Raw genomic sequence first — 24,985 nt, 5'->3', positions numbered from 1 at the left:
TATATATATATTTATATTTATTATTATTTTTATTGTCTGGACCAGAACAGACTGCGCTGGTGTGAACAGAGTCCAGAAATACCATAGGAATACATTGGGATGCTTTTTTGGTCCGGGAACAAACAGTTCTGGTCTAGACATGATCCAGACATGGTGTGAACAAGCCCTTACTCCACTGTATTCATTCCTGGGGCATCAGCAAAAGGCATCCTTACAGTTAGGTTTTTCAGCAAGCAGCAGTTTCTAGCCAAACCTGACTTCTGCCAGTATTAAAAGGACTCTTGCTCACTGTGGAAGTAGTAATCTTTCTCCAGAGGTCTACACACCCCCTGCTGAGTCAGACCTATAAGTCAATACAGATAGCAGAGCTTATGCCCCATGCTGATTGTAGAACTCTGGACCTTTTTGTACCTATCTATCCTTCTTCCCCCCTTTTTTTTTTTTTTTCTCCCAACTCAGAGCATTTCTTCTGCATCCTGGCAAGGGAAAGGCTTTTAGCTGTTTAAATTTGAATCTTTCATGAAAATGGAAGGTCTGTTCAACTCGTAGCCCTCCACCGCCCAAAAACAAATGCTATTTTTCAGAGGCTTTTGGGAACCATTTGTATTTTGGGAGGTGAGTAAAGCAGACCATTTTAATGGAAGGTCCACTTCAAGGAATGAAAGCCCGTGCATTAACACAATGCATAGTGTGAGTGGATCCTTTAAATCTTTGCAATGTATGTAACTAATCTGCAGAGCTATTTCTCTACTATAACCAGTTTCCATTTAACCGTTATGTTACCGTTTTTGAATTTGGGTGGGGAGGCTGCTATCATGCAAATGATCTGATCTCCTAAACCTGACACCCGGAATAAATTTATCTGTATGTGCTCCGCTTCAGGATCATGGAGAGTGAGTGGTGTCTCAGCCTGTCCCCACCTCTGAATCATCATGACTGATTGACCGTAAGGAGCTGGTATGTTATTGGGTCATGGATTTTTGAAAAGAAAATTTCCTCTTGGAGTCCCCAGTATGCTGGTTGCAGCTTGAGGTCATGAGTGAGGTTTTCCTTAAGAGGTTTTACCAGTAGCTTAAACTTGACTTTGGCTGTGATAAATTAGAAAAGAAGAGACACAGCTGGAGAAGTGATAAAGAAATGATGGCACTTCTAAAAAGAAAACCGCTGACCATCTCGAGAACAAAATCCTTCTGTTGAAAAGATCATTGATTTTCCCTTGACAATTTAGGAGAACATCTGTGCAGAATTGAAGTGGATTTCTTGTAAGGTAGCATGTGCCGTGCCGTGTGATATTTGAGATCACAATGCAAAGCCTTCTTTCTGCACCCTATAATGGATATAGCAGGTCTGTTGATATTTCATTATGTCTTGTGTTTCGTTTCATCACTACTTTACGTGCCTGTTCCAGGAAGGATTGCTGGGTCTCATCGCAGCTGAAAGTTTCTTTCCTTTCTTTAAGGAAAAACAATGTCGTTAGCAATCTTTTGCTTCCTCATGTTTACTTTATACAGAGGGGTTGATTTACTAAAGCAATAGAGGCTGTCCACTCAGCAAACCAAGTGAAGTAAGGGCCCATTCACAACATAGCATGCACAAAATTGTGCCTTTAGCATAATGCTATCTCACAGCACAATAACAGTGTATGCTAGGTATGCTGGTGCTAGGTCATTCTGAATGACACCCCACCTTCTGGCAACCATGTCTGGTGTCCTATTGCATTTATGCAATATCAGGCTAGGTTTGCCACCTGTCCAGAATTGACCCAAACAGTCTGGGTTTTGAATGCTGTGTCTGGGTTTCATGGCAACAGAAACCCGGAAACAGCATGACCGGCAGAGGGGGTGTGGGGGGAGGGGGCAACCAAAATAAAGCTAGGGATACTGGCTCCCCACTGAAAATAGTCTTGACTGTGATATTTACATATGAATGGGTGGCACTATTTACATGTGAATAAGCCGTGACTCATTCTCCCAAAAAAATGTCAGCACCTCGCTAGAATGTTCGGGTTTCGCTTGAAAAAAAGGTGGCAAGACTATATCAGGTGTTGTATGAGTGTATGTGCTGCCCAACCTATGATTGCAACAATGGTTGCCAACTTACTGAGGGCTTGCTCAACCACACGGCTGCTGGTGTGCATGTGCCCGTACAGTGCCAATGAGCTCGATCTATGGGCTCACCGCAACGTGAGACACTTGAACTGCGTCTCACTGCAGTGCGCTTAGAAAAGGTACTGCATGCCGTGCTGTGTGGTTTTCAGGAAGCTCCCGGATGGCCCCTCCCACCAGCCATGATCTGCCTGCCTTACAGGGACCCAGTGATGGGCGTCATTGGGTCTATATTTAAAAATGTAATTGGCATGTTGATAGGGGTGTGGAGGGAGGAACCAGGTAAGACAGCGCATAAGCAGATTAGGTTTTAGCTTTAAATGTTACCAGTAGTTGTGGCATACTGAAGCAAGTATGAAGTGTATTGATTTACAGCAATCCCTCTTCTTTCTTTTTTTTTTTTTTTATACCCCTGTAGAATTTGATAAAGACAAAAGCAGATATCCGCAATCGCCCTTTGATGCCTTGTGCTTCAATCCACATGTCATCCTATAACTGCTTTCTACTCAACTAACTGTGTGTGTGTGTTACAAACACAGACATCTATAATACAGAAAACTTTCTGATCTTAATGCTTTTAAACTAGCTGGGATGTTATCTAGAACATGTTTTTGGGGTTTCCTTGCTGATACAGGTGGTTTATATTATTACAATTAATAGGTTTTCAGGTCATACCAATATATCTTAAAGCAGGTGCTGGAAGACCATAAAGAAATATGTAAGATTATAAAATGCTCAAAGGAGTTTTATTAAAGGGACATTAATTTTTTATTTGTGGTAAAATGTGCTTTTCAGCAAATATATAATGCTGCTTTACTACCATAATTTTTACTAAGCAGTCTTAAATAGGTCATGCTAGAGGATTGGATTGGGCATATTTTGTTTAATGCATGTGAAACGGTTACCGTTTTATATATGAGCCATGTATAATGGTTCCCATATTTTAGGAGGATTGCTTGATACAGAGCCGCATTCACCTGAAACGGCTAAGCCCTGTCTGTTTTAGATTAGATGCTAAATGTAAATGGTAAAACTGTTCCACTTTCTGACCTTTTTCTTCAAGGCAGGCCATGGCGGGTGTTGGAGGTAAGCTCTTGTGGGCCAAAATTTCAGAGCATGTACATGTTTCCAGGGAAAGTTTTGTCCCAGGTCTTCAGTAATGACCAACTTTACATTAAACCCTTTTACACATGTTCTACTCCATTCACATTCGTCCATTTTTTTATTTTTTTTTGTATGTGTATGTACACACATCAATCAACCATAACATTATGACCACTGAGAGGTAAAGAGAATAACACTGATTACAATGGCACTGGAAAGTGGGTGGGATATATTGGGCAGCAAGTGAACCTTTTGTCCTTGATGTTGATGTGTTTGAAGCATAAGGATTTGAGCGACTTTTACAAGGGCCAAATTCGGATGACTAGACGACTGAGTTAAAGCAACTCCAAAATGCAGTGGTCAGTATGTACCAAAAGTGGTCCAAGAAAGGGAAACTAGTGAACCAGCAACAGGGTCATGGGCAGCCAAGGTTCATTGATGCAGATGAGTAGCGAAGGCTGGCCCATGTAGTCCAATGCGGCGGAAGGGTCACCCATTGTGTGACTTTCAACCAGTTCCTGAAGAACCGCCTGAAATTCAGCCACCTGTTTAGCATTTAACATGTATATTTTATTTTATTTTTTTGCTTTTTATATGCAAAACGTCTTTAAATACTGATTTTTCAATGGCCACAATCTACTTATGGCAGTAATTGGTAAATAAATCCTGTTTCTGTTGGTTCTGGATGACATACAAGCTTCTACTCACAATGCAGTTCCAACCACCAGCAAACCATTTACATCAACAGGTTTTTTCATAGTTTTGTAAACTGTACCTCTGTAATAAGAAATCATTTGTTGCATACAACTGGATATTGTCTGTTTCCGTTTGATGTTTTTGGTTTTAGCTTTTTTAATATGAAAATTGTTTTGTGTTTTTTTTTTCTCCAGTGTAATTTGCAGTCTCTAGTGGTTGCAGACTGAAGACTGCTCCGAGGTTAATGTAGTCATTGACCTTTCTACTCTGAAATGCACCTGTTTGCCTTTTGAACCTTTATCTGAAGTCCTTGGAGTTGGAGCCAGCTCTCTAAACTCAATTTAGAATAGATGCAGTAAGAAACTTCAAGGATTATACAAGAAGTAGAATATCAACTTTCTCTTCCTAACTTTGGAAATGGGCTGCTAATTTGGACAGACTCCTGGTCTACTCTATGTATGGGCAAATTAAAAGTCACATATTCAGTATGTCTCCAATGCATGCATATTTCTGCATGTTGTATCCCTTTTTTAAAAAAAAATGCTGTACAAAGAAAAAAAAAGTTGATCAGGCAGAACACCAGTGTGCTCTTAAATTCTTGTAGTGCATAGCTCCCAACCTTCTGAGATGAGACAGAGGGACACCTTCTAGCACAATGGGGGACATTTATCAATTTGGTGGCATCCTCAGCGTCTTTTAAACAGGTCGTATCCTGGATTTCTAGCGCATATTGTGACCACTTTCCTTATCCTAGTTCACGTTTCATTCTTAAATTCCTTCATAAGGAGAATTGTCTTTTAAGATGTCTGTGTCTCTAAAGTGTCACACGCTTGTGGGGAACCTCCTGCGTGAGAGCTGAATAGACCCAAAGTGCTTGAAGTGCTCAGGAGGACTTCTAGAATGTGTGCGACAGTTTGGAGGTCTTTTTAATGCTACAAATGCTGGACACAATTACTGTCCAATTGATAAAACAGCCCCCTGCTGCAATGTTAACAGTTTTGCCCAGTTCAGCACTGTGAACTACAGAACTTGAATGGGGTGACAGCTGCTGCTTGTAAATGCCAGATTAGGGATTCCTACTGCAGGAAAACATAAGTTCCTGACAAACCTAAACATACAGGTGTGAATGGGGCTTAATACATAAACACAGGAATACAATCACATAAATACACTCCCCTGCCCCCCGCTCCCCATTCCTGCCACCACAATAATACACTCCCCTAAAAAAATAAAACAAGGAGCCCCCTCACCTGTAGGAGCCCCCTCACCTGGATATGTTTCTGTAGGGAGAAGGCACTGAGGCACAATCCCTGGTGATCCAGGGGTTGTTTAGTACGGTCTGGTGCAGACCTTACTTATCCATCCTTTCGGCCGGTATTCAGTGAAGACGCAGGCCAAAAGAAGCAGCTCTGCGGTCTGCAGCCAACAAAGATGCAGACTGTGTAGCTGCTCTCGCAAGTCTGGTACGCAGTCCGTGACCATGTGCCTGACTTGTCAGCAGGCTGCAAGTGGCTCACGGGCCGGTACTTTGAGACCCCTGGTCTAAAGCCTTGTTTAGCGCCCCCCTTTTAAAGCCGGGTATATGCGATTACATTTTCATTCAGTAAAAAAAATATTTTGAGCGTTTGTTCAGTTTCCCAACAGTCAGTGTGGTCAAATCAATTTGAGTCCATGCATAGTGATAAAAAACAAAAACAAATTGAATGATCACGATAGAAACATTTTCTTGAAGGAGCAAAATTGTAACCGGGAAAATCCATTCCAAAATGGGATGTCAATCAAACGACATTTTGAATGGCATGAGTCAAATCTCTGATAGCATTATCACTTGTCCTGACCAGATTTTTCTTATGAAATTCTAACCATGTATTTCCAGCTTGGTATTTCTACTTTTTGCAGACAAATTTGGGAAAGCTCCTCTATACGTTTGTTGTGGGCTCCCATAAACACACCATAGCTTACAATCTAAGGTCCCTATCTCACTCGCATGCATACATACAGGGCCAATTTAGACAGGAGCCAAATAACCTTCCAGCATGTCTTTAGTAAAAATGGTCACTGTGAGAAGAATGGAGAGGAAAAGAAAAATGGTATGCGAAGAATAAAAAGCCTGCAATTATCTAGAAGTATCTGTTTACTAAACATTTCTAAAAGTTTCTTTGTTGTCATTTTAAAGATAAGGGTGAAGTTGCCCTTTTTTAAATTGCTTTTACTTTGATTAGGGTTTCTTGGCTTCTTAAACTGCAAAAGCCCTAACCAAAGTAAAAGCAATTTAAACTGCAAAAGCATTTTTTATTTTTTGTTTAGCTTTAGCTTCTGCTCTGTGAATGGGAACACGTTACAAATATAAAATAGGCATTCTCCCAATTTGGCTGAAAAAGTGGAAACACACTTTAAGATGGCATTTTACTTTTTGAGGCTGCACCCTGTAGACTTTTTTTGTTTAGGGTTTGATGTCTGTGACTGTCCTATTTAAAGGAATGAAGTCAAGCAGTAAATTCAGCGCTCACCCTTTTCACATTGACCGTGTGTCTCTCACAGTAGGGACCCTTTGATGTTGTAACAATAGAACATTGACATAGTGGAAGATTAGGGCCCTTGAGGAATGAAAAGAAAGCATGGTGCCGTTAACCCTTGCTTAGTTTGAGAACTTGATATACTGTTTTAGACCTATACCTTGTTTTCTTCCTGGCAACACGGCCATATACTTTACAGTATAGTCTTCTCACCTCCAAGATGCCCCAGCAGCTGCCCAGCATGAGGCGGTATGTGAAGGTTCAAAAATGTTGGAAGGTTAAAAGTTTAGTTAACAAGGATTAAACTTGTGACATTGTGGAGGAGAAAAATAAACTTAAAGAGCTTTCGGGACCAATTGGGCACATAGGCAGGCTGTTTATGGCTGTTAAATATGTGACCTTTTGAGGTCAGGGCACAGAACAGAGCAAGAAAAGAAACCAATGATAATGCATTTTACAATCCGATTGTTTCAAGGTTTGTATAGTGAGGTCACTTATTTGAAGGTTTTCACACACCGCATTAAACATGTGTAATCTGATGTTTTTGTATAGAACGGTAAAATAATTCCCATAAAAGATGAAAATGCTTGGATTATAATTATTGAGTTTTCCAGCTCTTCCAATCATCGTTAATGCAGCCTCCCCCATATGTATTTATAGAGCATCAACAATTTACACAGAACTTTTACATTCTATGCATTTACATCAGTCCCTGCCCTCAAGGAGCTTGCACTCTAAGGTCCCCATTTCACATGCATACATAGAGGGCTGATTTAGACAGGGGCCCTTGACCTACCAGCATGTCTTTGGAGGGTGGGAGGAAACCGGAGTACCCAGAGAAAAAAAGAACAGGGAGTACATGCTAACTCCATGCAGATAGTGCCCTGATTGGGATTTGAACCCCAGTGTTGCAAGACATAAGTGCTAACCACTAATATATTATGCTTTCCCTAGTGTATTTCTAATTTTCAAGCCAAATTGGGAGCCAAAACGCCTACATTGTATTAGTTACATGATACCATTCACAACTTAAAAAAATGTATATTTACATTTTTTTTTTTTTTAAATCAAAAATCAGCTTTATTGCATAAAGAAAAACAGGGTACAAGGGTACATAGAGGCATAGCCCCAGGAGCGCGATAACATTATCTGCAGACATCAGAGGTATAGGGTGAACGTCGGTCACAGTGAAGTTATCATGACATCACATAGCAGAGCTGCTCAGTTCCAATAGTACGTCCGACACATATCTACCATAGGCACCTCTGGTGTACTGCAATCTATATGACATTTAAAAGCATGCGCCATGTGTAACGTGAGCTTGGTATGGTGTATAGCAAGAGAGCAAGACTCAAGGCTAGAGCACTCCATCTCTTGTGTGTGTCAGTTGTATCGCATATGTGGTTTCATGTGAACAAGAGGCCTGCCATGCTCAGTATCTAAAGGAACAGGAGGGGGGAGGGTAAAGGAGGGAGCATGGGAGTAGAAGTAGATTAGAAGAAGAGCAGCAGGGGTGGGAGTTCAGATAGGCCGGGTGGAGCAGAATAGCGCGTCAAACGTGTGGGGTCGGCGTCCCCATTTGGGTTCTGGGGGGTACTAAGGTCATAACTTGTTGGTAGGCCTCTGAACCCTGAAATGCGGTCCAGGGCCTCCAGGCGGATTTGAAGAGTTCCTCAGTGTTCCGTATCGAAGAAGTCAGGTCTTCCATAAGACACATCTCATCAATCTTGGAGAACCACATCTTAAGGGTTGGGCAGCAAGACTGCTTCCACAACAGAGGTATGCAGGAGCGGGCCGCATTCAGGAGATGTCGAGACAAGGACCGCTTGTACTTCCCAGTGGACATATGGGTCAAGTGTAGCAAGCAGACAGCAGGGTTGTCCGCCAAGTCCACCATTACTATGTCCTTCATGGTGGCAATCACCCCCCTCCAGAACGAGGTCAGCTGAGGGCAGGACCAAAATATGTGTAGCATCGTGCCCGGTGCACTCTGGCATCTCCAGCATGTGGATGGGACCTGGGGATATATGGCATGGAGGACTGTGGGAACTCTGTACCACCGGGAAACTATTTTGTATCCCAGTTCTTGTGTCTTGGAGGCCATAGAAGTGTGGTGGGCCAAATGTAGTATGCAGTCTTTTTGGGCCGATGTGAAGGTGATGTTCAAGTCTCTCTCCCATTTGACCACAAATTCCGGGTATGAGTCTGGGGGAGGGGAGATCAGTGAGGAGTACAGAAGGGATATGGCATGGCGGGTGGGCATCTCATCCTTACAAACCCGTTCGAAGGGGGTCATCAACCTGGTTATCTGCTGTTGTCGGGGTATAGAGAGTAGGAAGTGTCGCAGTTGTGAAGCACCCCATAGATCAAGAGGGGGGTCTGTCAAGTCTCTAAGTTCTCCCACTGATAGCCACCGGCCGGCAAGATGTAGGTCGCACAGCCTAAACTTATTGGCCTCCCGAAGGCGAGGGTTCTCAGCACCAGGAGGAAAGTCTGAGTCGCCGAGCACCGGGACCAGTGGCGAGGGGAAGGGAGAGATGTCGGTGGAACGAAAGATTGCTCTGGCTATCAAGAGTGTGGGTGCGATAGTGGGGTGCAAGCGAGTAGAGGACGGCATGGGTGAAGATAGCCAGGGAAGTCCAGCCAAGGCCGAATTGGTGTCTTCTAACCTAGTCTGTACTGTGCTGGCAGATCTTATCAATTTTTAGATTTGAATAGAGAAATGAGGGGCTAAACCTCCAGTTTTTATTGTGGTCTGTGTCTCCGCTAGGGAGATACATTCTCTGTTTATCCAGACGACCTCTGTCACCTGAACTGAAAGGCCTCGTTCACACACAGGCGACTGCGTTCCAGTGCGGATTCCACACTTTTTTTTGCGTGTTTTTGCACACAGTTTACGCATGTTTTTGCGCGTAAAGTTGCACGTTTTTACAAGCAAGTTTGTCACATTCGTGTAAATGGGCAAAACGCACAACAACAATTTCAATTTGCGTTTTCTATTGAGTCTAAGGGAACAAATCGCACTGATCTGGGTAAAAAAAAAAGCCTCCTGTACTTTCTCCAGCTACTGGCGTTTTTCTACGTGTGACATTACGCTCAGGTGTGAATGGGAGTTCTGAGCGTTTCAGTGCGGGAAAAATACGTGTCACAAAAGCCTTGGTGTGAACGGGGCCTAAGTGAGTGAAAAGCCAAATTTTTAAGTTGTCACATGAATAGGAATAGAGGGTAAATCTTCCAACTAGGGATGTCCTGATACCATTTTTTTCAAAACCAAGTAGAAGGGGGTTCCTGATGAGAAGAATTCTCATAATGTGAAAAGGGCTCCTAATGGAAAGGGAACAGGGGGCTTCTGATGTTAAAGGAGGGGACTACGTAAAAGTGGGGGGATTCTGGTGTTCAAGAGGGCTCCTGATGTGAAGGGGAACTTGTGGTGTGAAGGAAGAACTATGATTGTAGCTCTGATGTGTTTTGTGTTTTTTTTTTTTTTCCCCTGGAGTACACTCCTAAAATCTGTTACATTTCATACTGGGGTACTTCGAAGTTTTGCAACTTTTAAAGGGTGTTGTGCCTAAAAAAGATGAACACTTTTCTAGAGCATTAACACTGTTTAAACCCACTGTGATTCAATGACAATATATGAAATATTCCAACGGGGTGAATATTTTTATAGGCATTTTGTATTGGTGTTTTGTATGTATGTAGATTAAAGCCTGTAAACACCTTTTTAATGTTTCATGTACATATGGAGCCCTAAATACCTTCAGTGCCCTAAGGTGCAAATGTTCTGTTAGGGCTGTTTTGACACTTAAAATGTAATCTTGTTAACATTGCTGTTTAGAATGATGCATATGTGATGGGGCACCGTGTTCACTAGGTACTCAAAGTAATTGCTCAAATTGCGAAACTAGGGAAGGATTCAAATGAAGTATAAGAAGGAGGCAGGAATGGTTGCCAGTGGAAACTACACTGTTTACATCATTGCAAATTTTACTGTTTTCCTGGACCATTTTAAGGCATGCATTCTTATTGGGCCAAGCAAATAAGACTATCTGAAGGAAGACTGTACATTTTTAGGGGCCTATTATGTTACCCCTTATTGCATTGTAGATCTGAAAGGAAGATTTTGGTTGCATAGATGAATGGTTCTATCCTAAACACTTTATACATAAGCCCTGCTGCTCTGTTTCCTTGTGATAATTTCGGAAGGGGTGTGGAAGGAAGGTGTTGTAATGAGTACACCAAAGCTGAGAACATGCTGAATAATAACAGAACCATGAACCATTGAAACCCATCCCAGGGTAACTCAATCTGAAAAATATTCAACATTTGATACCCCCAAAGATAGTTTGGTTGTTAGCAGCTTTAGAGGTTTCAGCAAATGCTGGAAATGGGCTGGGTTGTGGAAATGCGAAGCCAGTCACTGACTTCAAATGATTTCCATTGGGGATAAGAAATTCCTGTTTCCTTATCTTAACATAAGTATTTTTATACATTCTTCCCAATATTTTGTTTGCCTGGTCTTTATTGTTGGCTGATTGGCACTATGATTTATTCTATTAGATACATTTGGCTGTTCCCACTAGTTTACAGAAAGTGGCAGCAGTAGGAGAGTCGATCTAGTTTATTTTTAACCTAAAATCATTGCTTTGATTGTATTGGCACAGCCCGCAGTTCTACCTTTTTTTACCATTTTAGTATGGTTGTTCAAAGACAGTTTGGAGGCAATTCCAGAGGCAATTTGGCTGGCAGCTAGAGAAGTCCTTATGAGATGCATTTGACTGGTCTCCATACTCTCAAATAGAATTTATTTTTTTATGTTTAATCAAACACACAGGTCAATGTTTTTCAGTCTTATTTTTCTAATTATGCCTTTTCTCTGTTCAGAATGGAGACAAAATATTCAGGCTTTCTTAGAGTGTGTGAATACCCTAAAAGTCAAATTGCATAAAGTGCTCCTTTTTTAACTGCTGCATGTAATACTGAAAGTTTTTTTTCCTTTTAGCTTTTAATAGAGCCGTGTTAATCGCATGTTATTCCTGCCAGTTTCCCCTCAATAGTACATAGGGGAGAAGCTAGGTAGTATTTTTAAGAAAAGCACCTAAAAATGTAAATATATATATATTATGTGTGTGTATATAAAATTATTATTGCCAAAAGTATTGTGACACCCCTCCAAATCATTGGATTCAGGTGTTCCAATCACCTCCATGGCCACAGGTGTATAAAATCAAGCACCTAGGCATGCAGACGCTTCTACAAACATTTGTGAAAGAATGGGTCACTCTCAGGAGCTCAGTGAATTCAAGCGTGGTACCGTGATAGGTTGCCTCCTGTGCAATAAGTCCATCTGTGAAATTTCCTTGCTACTAAATATTCCACGGTCAACTGTTGGTGGTATTATAACAAAGTGGAAGCAACTGGGATAAGCAACACAGCCACAGAAAATTACAGAGCGGGGTCAGCACATGCTGAAGCGCAGACGTCGCCGTCTGTCTGCAGAGTCAATCGCTACAGACCTCCAAACTTCGTGTGGCATTCAGATTGGCACAACAGTGCATAGAGAGCTTCATGGAATGGGTTTCCATGGCAGAGCAGCTGCATCCAAGCCTTACATCACTAAGTGCAATGCAAAGCGTCAGATGCAGTGGTGTAAAGCACGCTGCCACTGGACTCTAGAGAGTTGGAGACGTGTTCTCTGGAGTGACGAAACGCGCTTCTCTGTCTGGCAATCCGATGGATATGTCTGGGTTTGGCGGTTGCCAGGAGAACAGTACTTGCCTGACTGCATTGTGCCAAGTGTAAAGTTTGGTGGGGGGGGGGATTATGGTTTGGGGTTGTTTGTCAGGGGTTGGGCTTGGCCCCTCAGTTCCAGTGAAAGGAACTCTTAAGGCATCAGCATACCAAGACATTTTGGAGAATTTAACTCTCCCAACTTTGTAGGAACAGTTTGGGGATGACACAAATAGGCAGGCGTCCCATGTGTGTGTGTTCGCGTGTGTGTGTGTTCGCGTTCATGTTCTAATTTAAAAAAAAATTAATGAATGCTTTGTTATTTGGAACATGCAGTATAACAAATCTAAAATAGCTGTTCATTCCAATTTGGCTGCAGAAGTGGAACTACTCTGTAAGCTAAGAAGTGGGGCCCTAAAGCCAACTGGGGATGTCTTAACCCTCCGCAACTTCACAGAAAATGACAATGTGCCATGGATTCACCATGTCCACAGCCCTGACCCTGCAGACAATGGGAGAAAGAAAGCATGGTCCCATGACAATATATTTATTATTTTTAATACAGAACTATGCTAATAGTATTCCTAGATTTAATCTTTCGAGGTAGTGTGGTCTACAACCCCAGTGCATTTATTTATGTTTTATTGCTGTCTATTTCCCTGGGATGATTCACCCTCTTTGTCCTGGTAACCATTTCCACTGGAACTGAAAGTGATGGAATATGAACAAAACAAAAATTAGGTCCCTGGAACAGAAAGAGGGAAATGTTCTAGGGGGGACACTTGTTCTGGTCTCTCTTAAAAGATGTTTCCATTACTTTTATAGAAATTTCCTCCTCACTCCCTGTTGTGTTTTGCAAAATTTCTTTTGGCATTACTCTATAATCCCCTTTTATCTTAATTTTATAGAATTAAAGCAACCTTGTAGCAATATTAACTATGCCAAATATAGTTTTTACATATAAAATACATTTTTATATTTACCTCTGCTGCTGCCCAGGCCAATGAACTTGCAACCCTAAAAAACAGTTTCCTGAAGTCCACTGGGAAACTGACACTTCTTGAGTGTCAAACACCTTATTACCACTAAGTGCTGCAATGATATGGAGGTCATCCGTAGGAACCTGGTGAGGGCTGTGGGAGACCTAGGAGAGCTGCATTTGCAGAAGTATTTCCACGTGGACCTCAGGGGAACATGCCTCAAGATTTACAGCTCGGACAACAAGAGATGTGAGTCTTCTTATGTAAGACTTGATTTGGCATATTTAATATAAAATCAGGATCACTTTTGGTGTAGTCAGATTTGACAGACATTTCTCCAAGCTTCTGGGAGAGATGACCACCTCTTTGATTCTGTGCTGTGCTTTAGTGTATATGGGGATACAAGAGACTAACTTCTCTTATTTGCTCCATTTTGGCCTGTTAAGCATTCATTGAAAGTGTTTTTGTTATATCTGTTTTATGAGTACTAAAAATACCTGTTGATCATGTCAGAAATTCAGAGCTGTCCTGTCTCTTTTGCGCACTTCCTATGTTATCTCAAGGAGAGTTCTATGCACTAGTAGTCCTTATCTTGGTGTCTATGTAATGGAGATGGGAGGGTTTGAGTAGTTTAGCAAAAGAGAACTGGGCAGGACAGTCACCACTCAGTGCACAAAAACAAGATTTTGGAGCTGAGTGCATTTACACATTGCTGAAGTCTTTAAAGGGATAAAACATGGGGAATTGTTTATGTATTGCAGGGATGTATATAATAATAGTAAAAACAATTATCTTTTTATTTGATATTCTTTTTTTTCTTTTTCGCCTAGCATACACTTTATAAGGGACAATTTGTAAATCCGAAACCGCAGTCATACTACTGCTTTAAGAACAATACCCTGGCATTTTTCTAAAACGGTGTTGTGCTTTTTGATCACTTACTTTGAGACTCTAAAACCCCATTAATTAGGACTAGGGGAAAAAAGTCCCTTGACAGGTCATGTGATTGGGCTCTCCTCCTAATCAGAGTATTCTCTTTCGAGAACATGCCCAACAGACACCACAAGCTTCACGTTTTATCAATGAAACTTCTAATGCAGATGCAGTGCTGTGATGCCGTACTGAGAGCGGTATCCGTTCTGCGTTCTAAATTGTTCCCTTAAAGATCAGGATACTATTAACTAACTAGAGAGATTTAGCCTGGTGGGTAAAAGGTAAATGCCAGGAATAAAAGTCGAGCCAGCTGGTAGGTAGACTGTTTTTTTTTTTCCTCGAGTTATTGTAAAGCAAAGTTTTAATGTTAGACTGGAAAATAGCTTTAAGATTTGTAAGAGATGCATTTTATGTTTTTTTTTTTTTCTGCAAACCCAAGTGTACATTGTAAAATTTGTTTCTAATGGTGTGTGTTTTTTGTTTGTTTTTTTCCCCCATTTTAATTTCTATAGAATGCTGAGGCCTTCTCTGAAGGCAGCTATCCATTTTCCCATGGTGAAAGACCGGAGTATCTGGATGACCAAGCAACACACCGGTCTCTCCCCAAACATCGTTTTATGACCGATGGACACTCCCCTTTACAAAGAGATGGAACAGGATCTTTCCTTCTGGATCTTCCAAACTTTCCAGACCTCTCCAAAGCAGACATTAATGGTCAGAATCCAAACATTCAGGTAAAATTAAGCACTTTAAAACTTTTGTAGTCAAGACATGCCAGATCAGTGTTGCCATAGCTCATAACAGCATGTACTCAATGCTCCCAATATACAGAGAAGGCAAGTTCATGCAAATAAATAAGGGGGGAGAAAATAAATATATATACATATATTTTGCATAGAAATTGACTACAGCTGCTAAAATGGTTACATGCTTCATCTAATATTAACCTAACAGTCTATTTACATGGTTGTCTAGAACCGGGTAGAGGTGATCCTGGAGTCGCACTATACTCGCCACTCTTTTCTTTTTTTCCAAACATTTTATTTTGACATTTCCTGTTCTTTATGATGTTTTGATAGGGAATTATATGATTAACAAATTTCTACCAGAACGTGAGTGTAGGCGGTCTAAAGTTCATCCATCTCCAAAGCTATTGCCTTACAGGCAAGGAAAAGTACTTCTCAAACGAAAGTTCTAACATAATGAGACCATTGTTCCTCAGCTAGAAGTCAAAATAAACAATATTCAACAGTTAGAGGAACCTCAAGTTTTAGAAATTCCAAAAGAATGGAATTCCCATGGTGCCAGAAGCTAAATATAAAAACATCCCCAAACTGTAGTATTAATCCAGATTGTGGTTGATGTCCAAACAAAAAAGGACAATGTCCACACAAAGAATAGTTTTACACATTCATTCAGCTAGATATTTATTAATACATTATACCGTTATATTTAAAGACGAATACAGGATGTGAAATGGCATTTTCCTTCTCTCCTCCTCACCCCACCCTTAGTTCCAGGTGGAACTTCAGGTTGAATGTTCATAATACAGATGTAAGACCAGTATTAGATACTACAACTGAAAAGTGTACAGAAAAAAAAATTGTATTTACAAAGGCCAAGTTTTAAAGAGTAACATTCCCCCCTTGACTATTCTAAGATGGCGTGGGTGTTACATCTATCAAGATGGCAGGTGGATATAATGTAACTGATATTCTCAGCTGACTTTGCCCTAGACATGCATACTAGATGTCACTATGTTCTGCACATGCGCACTGCAGTGAAACGATCGTGAACAGGAGGAGTTTCACTTCCATGCTCCTGAATGGCTGTTTTCAATATGGCTGTAAAAACCTGTGTCTGTGTGGTGGTATGCAGTTTGTACTCCCATATTGTGATGACCGAAACCTGCCAACGATATCATGCATATGCATGATCACTACCAAGCATGTGAAGTATTTTGCTGCCATATTGGTGGTAGCGTTTTAGGAATGTGGGAGTGAAACCAAATTTGACTTTACTACTCTGTCCCCTCTGCCATCACCCTGCTACAGTACATGCCCAACCACCTACCCCCACTCTTGGCATTTTCCCTACCCGCTTAAGGACTCTGCCACCCCTCATGCTCTCACCACTCTGCCACCGCCACCCACCCTGGCTCCCCTCCCTTACAACTCAACCACCACCACTCTTACCACTCTTTCACCCACTCCTGCCCTCACCCCCTACACACACACACTTTTGCTATGGGAATTATTTGAATTTAGCATGGCTGCACAGCCATGCCCAGCTATATCATCAAGGTTTGGGATAATTCACTACAAAATAAGGTATGAGGCCCTTCTCTGACTACTTAAAGTGGGGTGTGTGTGTTTTTTAAATTAAAGCTTGAGCCACTGAGTTCTGTAAAAAGGTTTTACATCCAAGAGAAGGGATGGCCTGGAAAATTGAAAAGATGTTTGTTTAAAGACAAGTCCTTTTACCTGTGTTCCAGGGCATTATTTTGCTTCCTTAGCAAAGCTTCCATGTACCTTCTCCTGCAGCATTAGCCTCTGAACTAGAAAACATGACAAGTCAGGATGCTCCCTGTTTAATGTCTGACCTCTAAGACATGAAAAGATCAGTAGTAATAATAATTCACTGTCACCCAGCCGTGGATTGCCAAATGTCTGCTACTGAAACTTCACATGAAAGGAGCCGGAGGTGTGATTTATCTGTTGTTCATAATCTCTTCTGACTCTTGGCATAATTATTGAATTATAAAAATTTCACATACGTTTAGTGAATACATGGATAAGGTGCAGACAACCTCAAACCATTAATCTATCTATATCTCATTTGACTAAATTGAAATTAAGACTGATGCTATTGAAAGAGTGTGTATAAAAGATTTAACAATTTTATTTAGGAAATGTTTTATTTATTTAAAAAAAATCCTTTTTTATCATCTGCATGAGGTTTAGTTCAGTTTTGTTTAGTTTTTTTGCTTAGGGCCTATACAGAGAGGCATCATTACATAGTTTTTGCGATTTGGCAATGCTGAAAAACCCCTTGCGTCAATATGTATAGCGTAAGCTTTAATGTGTGTCCTTGAGAATACTGACTTCACCCACAAGATGTTATCTGTGATATTTTCAGCCATTTGCTTTGTCTTCCCAGGGCTTTGCTCTACCACCTGAAGAGCATAAAAAGCTTAAAGTTAAAGCTTGTCAATACTTCGTCTTAATGAATGCTGCTTGTCTGAGCCCTCCCTGCCCAGCACCTACTATGTTGTAGATCATTTTCTACCTGGTTCTAACAAACTCGGCTCGAACTAACAAGATAAGGAGTAGACCCGAGCTGGTGCGTGTTTTTTTTTTTTCCTCTACTGCAGTTAAGTAACACTTGCAGGTTTTATACCTCCCCCAGCTTGTGACTGGACATTGAAGGAGAAGCGGCACACTGATGAGCTCATCTGTCACACTGCTTTCCATGTTCCTTGTTGGCAGTAGAACTGACTGACTTCTTTATTGATAACTTTAGGTAGATATCTTTACTGATATAATCTTGTGTATATATATTCCTTGAATGTTATGTTGTCTTTCTGCTGGTCTGGCGGCTGCTGTCTTAAAAACTCTGTACAGACTGCTTGTTTACTTCCACTGACGTCAGTAACAGGTCATTTTGTGATCTGTGTGGGGTACCAGTTATGACAGCTGTCTTGAGTCTGTTTGCAGTGCAGAGCCCCCTGCTAAATGGTTAACACAAGTAGAATGCCTTGCCTAAGATCTTTATACTGACATAGGTCATGTCTCATTTCTTATCATTTTTTTTCCTCTTAATTCTGTAAATAAGCAGTTGACTGAAAAAGACTCTGAGTTTGTAACAGCTGCCACATTGCCATAGATTTCATCTACAAAGAACTGCTTTTTGTTTTTGTGCGTGGAGTAAATTTTTAATTCTTTGGTGGTCCTTACTGCATTACCATGGAACTACACAACTCTTATCTATACTGTCAGTTATTGGTTGTGTATGTTTCCATCTGACTATAAAGCCCATGAGGGGGGAGGTTATCAGTTTTGTATTGAGGCAATACTGGAGCAGTGATTTTAACACCAAAGCTTGATTCATACATTTTCCCCTCTGCCGTTTAAAAAAAAAAAAAATTGCACTCTGCCAATTTTACAAGAACATATAGTTTTATGTTCTTATTTTTTTATAGTTTTATGTTCTTTATAAAGTTTTTTTTTTTTTTTTTTAAACCACTAATATAAAATTTTGCATATTAATGTTTTACATTTTAACCATTTTCTGCCTGGAGCAATTTCTTATGTGCACGCATGATAAAAATCAGACTTTTTGGCTAGAAAACAGCTTCAGACCCCCAAACAATTATCTATTTTCTGAAAACAGAGGCCCTGTAGAATTAAAAGATGCTAGTTGCAATTTTTTATGTCCCACGGTATTTGTGCAAATGTTTATTAAACAAGTATTTGTAGGATAAAATACACTAACATGAAATTTAGTGCACAGAAACGGAATCCAATGCCCAATTTTTTGGTAAAATATAAAAGATGGGGTCGCGCCGGGTAAATAAATACCAAACATGTCGAGCCTTAAAATTGCGTGCATCCATGAAACCGCAAAAAACTACAATAACCAAAATTTTCCATAGGCAATGCTTTAGACGCTTTTACGGTTCATCAGTTTAGTGCTAACATTGATGGGCCTAGAATTATTGCTCTCACTCCGATGCTCGCGACGATATGTAACATGTGTGGCGCAAGTATTTGTTTTTGCAGATAGGTGCATCTGACATGTGTTTGCGTTGTATGTGCGTGCACATGGGGTGTGGGGGACTTATAAAAAAATAGCAAATTTTTTTTTTTTTAGTTCTTTTAATTTTTGCAATTGTATTTATTTTATCTTTTTTTTTACCCTCCGCTTTTTTGCTATTGCATAAAGGGCTAACAAGCCCCCTATGTAATAGCAAATGTGACATGTCCTCTTTCTGGAGACATCCGGGGGTGAAGCAGAGATCTGCTTTATCAGCTTCTTCTGGCTCTGGGAGCCAGAGATTGTGCACAGTGACACCAGAAGTGATGTAATGCACATCACTTCCAGGTCCAGTGATCCAGCCATGGATCTCTCCTCCGATCTATCAGGGGAGACCCTCCACGCCGGTCCTGGGCTCACATGGGGGACAGTGGAGCCCGGGAAGCCGAGGGGGGGGGGAGGGACACAGCTCTGCACCGTACAAGCGATCCGGCGCCTGTATTGACGCCGGATCACTTGTATTTAAACACCAATCACTGGCTGTTTAAAACTGTACCAAGAACTGGGCTGCAGTAGCAGCCCGGTTCTTGGTATAACCACTTCCAGCGGTGGATGTACATTTACGTGAGCCTGCTGGAAGTGGTTAAGTCAGCAGGTGAAGATTTTGGCTCCTTTTTTTTTCTCATGATTTTTGGTATCCCTTCACCAGCTGATATGAAAGCCTCTTATAGAGGTCAGTAGCTCAAGCTGCAATTTACACACAAGTGAATGAGCAGAGTTGCTCATCCACCTCACTTTCTCTCTTTTATATGGCCTAATCTGACATTTAAATGAGACCATATCTAAAAAGGGACAGCTACTGCTATACTGTTTCTTCAGATGACCCATAGTGCTTTTTGTTATCCTTTGTTGTGAATTGATTGTTTTAAATAAAGACATAATCAGGATTATATAGCAAGCAAAATAAATAGATTAGCCCCAAATGTTTTTTCAGAAAAACATGACACATAAAATGTGCACTCATTAAAATTATACTAGTATTTTCCTATAACTAGCAGCTGTAGGCATCGGCAACTGTAGTGTCTTCAGATAACTTATTGTGCTTTATTCGCCTCGAATGTTTAAAGAGATCACCAGGATTATATAGCAAGATAAAAAGAAAGTTTAGATTGTAGGCATCCGGAACAGTTTTTTTTTGGTTTTTGAAGACTTGTGTGATCGTATTATACTGAGCAACATGTTCTTCAGATGTCTGTTGACTTTGTATCACTCAGTTTTATAAGACCTTTACATGGTTAAAGGTAGTATTGTGCCTTGCATTCCAGTGATAATGCTGCTGATCGCAAATAATGACTTGCACGGTTGATGGAACAAATTCTCTGGTGTTGTACATCACCATCCAATGGACACACTGAGACAACTGAAAAACAAACTCTGGCCCAAACGTTTCCAGATTATGAAAAAATGACCACACTTGAGGAACCTTTCAGCATAAAGTTGTATTTCTTGCGTGGGTTTTACTGTTCTGACTCAACATTGGTTTCATATAGAGGAGCCAAGTGCACCACTCTTCTATTATCCACTTGACAGTTTGCAATGTTCCGGGATCCCAAAAACCATGCATTTCTATTGAGAGAATTATCCAGCAGTCCTGGAATCCTAAAAGTTGTGATTTGAAATGAATAACTGACCCTGCCTGGGCTCTCAATCTACTGTGGCACTCCATGCTTCTATTAGACCAAAATTATATCACCTCTCTGCTCACCAGATCGTAACTGACCATTACACATCTGAGGTCCTCCCTGAGCACTCTTCCTGCCCCCCTGTCATCTGTGTCCATTTTTGTAAAGATTCACTCTTTTTTTATTTGTCCCTGTGACCATTCTTCCACATGTTTGTGAACAACAAAACACTTGGCAACACGGTCTTTCCTTGCAGCTTGGCCATACACTGGTTGATACAACGTTGATACAAAAAATCTTGTCAGAAAATTCAGTAATGCCATCAGAGACTTGTAGATTTGTTTTGTATTTTAATATCAAATGAAATTTTGATTTTGGAAATGAATTTTCTTGAAGGAAAACCATGTTTACGGTTAGCATGTTCAATCGGGAATAATTTCCCATCCTGCCCCAGGTTTTTTTGTTTTTTTTCATCACTATGGTCAATCATCGATCTGACCCCATTAACTAACTATTAGAAAATTAAATGAATGTTCTGACAAAGTATTTGGAACAAAATTCTACTAGTATATGTCCTGCTTTAGGACACTGCATGGAAGGTATATAGTCACACAGTGTATGAGTGGGGTTTCCTCCAGGGGTTCCACTTACCCCCTACAATCCAATGCATGTACTTTACAAAATTTTAAAAATGCGTAATGGTTGATTGGCTGCCTCTCATATTTCCCGTGTCTGTATAATTGCCATAGAAATATTGGATTGTGAGCTCTTCAGCAGGACAGGGACAGAGGTGAATGTTCTTTGTGAAATGCTTTGGAAAAGATCAAGAAACAGCAGTGGTATTTTTATACATCACAGGCAATTATGAATATAACATTTTGTATTTCATGGATGTTTCAAAAATTTATATGTTCAGTGAGTTTGTCCATGTTATACATTTTTCCGTTTTTTTTTTTTGCTCAAAACAATTGCTTCTTCATGTTAAAGTTGTTTTCTTTTGACAATGTTATCTGCTTGGCAAAATGTAAAGACGCACTGAACACAGATCCTAAACACTAGACAGAGCTGAAATTTAAGTGGCAGTTCTAAATACAGATGTTAACAATTTCAACGTCTTGTTTTGAGTGCAATTTCCTACCTTTTAATAATATAAACAGTTGTTTCAGTAATGCCTGTAATTTCTTTAATCGGGTCAGTTTATCTTGAATGGGAATAAAGTGGCTTCTTTCAAAATGTCATTGTAGTGGGTTTAGAAATTCTGCAATTCCTAAGGCTATTCCAGCTTTTGTAGTATTACAAGCTGGGTAGGTCACTGGAGGGAGGAAGCCATTGCTGCCTATTTTACATCTTTTGATTTATATAAAAATACCATCCAGTCATAACTCCATCCATTCTACAGTTGGTCAGAAATGCACGTGCACTATAATAAAGCCGAATAGATATTTTATAGGGTTTGTACTAGCAAATTTGTAGAAGTAGTCAGCAGGGTTAATATTGTAGTCTAAGCTCTGATTTTCTCAGTAGGGTAATTAAATCTGTACCCACTTATTTCTGGGCTTGCTGCCTGCCAAGTGTGCTGTTGGCAAAGATATAAAATAACAAAAGTGCAAGCAGGCAACAGATTGGTAGCTTGAGACCATTATAGATGAGTGAGTGACAGAGGCAGCAGCCAGTGTTGTATAAGCAGGAAAGAGCTCTTTCCCTAACAAAGTGAACAGCCTATTTGCCTTTAGTAAATCAACCCCCATAGTTTTCCACTGGAAACTTTTGAATGGCCTCCTTTTTAGGTAATGGAGAAGGCCATTCCAGCTTTATATAATAAAAAATGTCCTAACCCTTAAACATTTAGCTGGAATTAATGTCTTGTTGGCTGCTAAGTCTTTCTATAGTGAGTGTTTTTGTGTAGATAAACTAAGGCTAAGCTGAACGTGTAGCAGGTACAACTACAATAATGCTTCATCATTCAAATATTATTGGCATTACAATGTGTAGTTTTTGTTTTTTTTGTTCCCTTTTTTTTTTTTGTTCAGTATTAAAACCTTTTTCTTTTTTTGTCTTTTGGTGTGTAAAATATGAAATATTACATATTGATATTTTGCTGTCTACTCTCCACCCAGCAGGTAGAGCTCTAGCATCATTTTCACATATTTATGTTCCTTTCTCTTTAGCTGTGCTTAAAAAATCTGGTTGTTATAGCAATCGTAAGCTGCCAATAGAAAAAGAAAATGTTGGGCCCCCAGGAGGTGTTTTGCCATAAGATACTAGTATGCACAGCAGACTCGCACTGCAGGCAATCCCCCTCCAGCACTGCGATGTCCCATCTTCACCTGGTCTTCCAGATTCGGCGCTCTCTGCCACTTGATTGACTGGGATGATGTAACGCCTGTACATGCACACAGGAGTTACTTCCTGGCACAGAACCTTACCGGCTCAGTGTACACAAACACTTACCGACAGGAAGAAGCATACAGAGTTTCATCTGTCATAAAAGTCCTACCTGTCAGCATTTTTAGAAAATGCTACTTCCACTTTAATGAGTGATCTAAGCAGTGACCACTCCCTTATCAGACTGTAGAGTGTGAGGTTTCAATCAGACATATGAAGCCTCAAAGCAAGTTGCGCTCTCTCTCTCTCACTCTCTCTCCACTGGGAATTTCATGCAAAAAAGTTTGTAAAATAAACTTTGGGCACATATATAGGGAGAAGTGCTGCTATAGAAGGTCATAGTTTTGGCAGCATTTTCTCCAACATCAGGTTACCCAACAATCAGCTTTTTTATAGAAGTTAGTTTGTGCCTGTCCCGTGGCCTGTTTGCAGAAACTATACTCTGTGGCAGAGCTCCCTGCACTAATCCTTTCCCACACTTTGGGGTGTGTAAACCAGCGTGTCTCCCACTAGCTGCTCTGGTTCCTTCTTCTTTTTTTTTTTTTTTTTTAATATAATTGATTATATGTTGCCATGGCCTCTGGCAACATGAATATCGGTTAGCAGCATGAAACTCGCCTGACATTTTTTTTAAAATGGCGGTGCTGAATTTCTGGTGGGAGTGAATGGATCATTGGGTAGACAAATTGGGCTGGTAAAAAAATAAATAAAATAAACGTATGGTGTATTTTCTGACACCTCTTCCCTTTTGTTTTTTCTTTCAGTGTGGCAATTTTATATAAGGGAGGGGGAGCGAAAGTCCGCTTTAGCCCTGTGACCAGGTTGCTGTACTGAGTTTAGGATTGTACACTACAGAACAAGCCACTCCTCAAATAAGGCAAAGATGGCCTAAATGACTAATTTTTCTGTTGACAATTTGCCCGTGTAATAGCATGTTAAAGACACTGATTAGGTTTTCATGGATCAGAGTCCCGGTGGCAAAAGTCACCGGGAGTCTGTTTAAACAGCCCCGATGCTGGCGACGTACACTGTACGTCGTCAGTCACGAAGGGGTTAAGTACAATTAAACCTTCCTTTTTTTTGTTGCATATATCTACAGCTAGCAAGCAGATATATGCAAAAACAACATTTTAAAAAGTAGTTCCCAAAAAGATAATTACTTGCCTCGGTCGCACGCTCCAGTCTGAGGATTCTCGAGCGGCCGAGCAGGATGATGGCGCAGGCGCATGCGCAGTACAGATCTTTAGTGGGGAGAAGAGGAGACACACAGTGGAGCTGAATGCATGCAGCTGTGAGTGTGCACATTGGATAGACACCGTGGGACAGGAAGGCAGGAGTCTGCAGTGGATCAGAGACCGGCACCAGCACTGGGGGGACTCCTGAATACTAGTGGAAGGACGAAGATTATCAGATCAAGAGGCATTGTTTAAGTGAAGTCCTTAAAGCAGCATTGGGGGGTGGGAATATTTGACTTTAATGTCAGTTTAATCATGTGCTTTATGGTGGTCCCATAGCTGAGAAGTTAAAGCTAGCATCATAATAGCTGCCCTGAAACGTGCACACAGATTGTTCATCACAGATTAATCACATGTCTTAAGTACACAGATATTCTGCTGTCCCTTTAAATAAGAGTTGGAGAAGTTCTTCAAACCCCTTTCAAAGAAATGGCAGAATCACAGGTTGCCTAACTCTATTAGGTTATCCATATGATAAATGTAAAAAAATTCCAATACCAATGGCAACGATCGAGAAGTCATCTGGCTTGCCATCAAAGACTAAAGTAACGATCTTCAAATTCTCTACAGTTGGCAATACATACAGCAAATTATGCCGGGTTTTGTTTTTGCTCTCAGACATACAAATCCCCAGCCATATTCTTCACGATAACTCCCCAAAATAGGAAGTATTAACCTGCTATGTCTGCTTTTTGTGATATCCAAAACCTTGTTTTATTAGTAAAAGAACTGTCTGGCCTCTAGGTGTATGAGCACATATATTAAAATCTGGAGCTTAAAGCAGATGTTACTGTCCTTTGACTGTGTCGGTGTTTTCAAACATCTGGGTAGCACATGTCTTTTTCCTCTGTAGAATCCATTGCT

At 40.6% G+C, this 24,985-nt stretch overlaps 1 protein-coding gene across 2 annotated transcripts in view; it reads left to right on the top strand.

The window, feature by feature from the left end:
* ISM1 (isthmin 1) overlaps positions 1-24,985 on the top strand; it is a 50,789-nt gene that overhangs the window by 12,536 nt on the left and 13,268 nt on the right. Inside the window, exon 4 of one of the 2 annotated variants that reach the window (XM_018554728.1) lies at positions 14,599-14,798. In XM_018554728.1, the coding sequence (XP_018410230.1) occupies positions 14,599-14,798 (200 nt within the window). Of the gene's footprint in view, positions 1-14,576; positions 14,799-24,985 lie in introns of both variants that reach the window. The other variant, XM_018554727.1, reaches the window with a different exon arrangement.

Source organism: Nanorana parkeri, unplaced genomic scaffold, assembly GCF_000935625.1.
Source record: "Nanorana parkeri isolate BGI_ZX_2015 unplaced genomic scaffold, ASM93562v1 scaffold170, whole genome shotgun sequence".
NCBI classification, from domain to species: domain Eukaryota; kingdom Metazoa; phylum Chordata; class Amphibia; order Anura; family Dicroglossidae; genus Nanorana; species Nanorana parkeri.
This window is presented reverse-complemented; position numbering and strand designations above follow the sequence as displayed.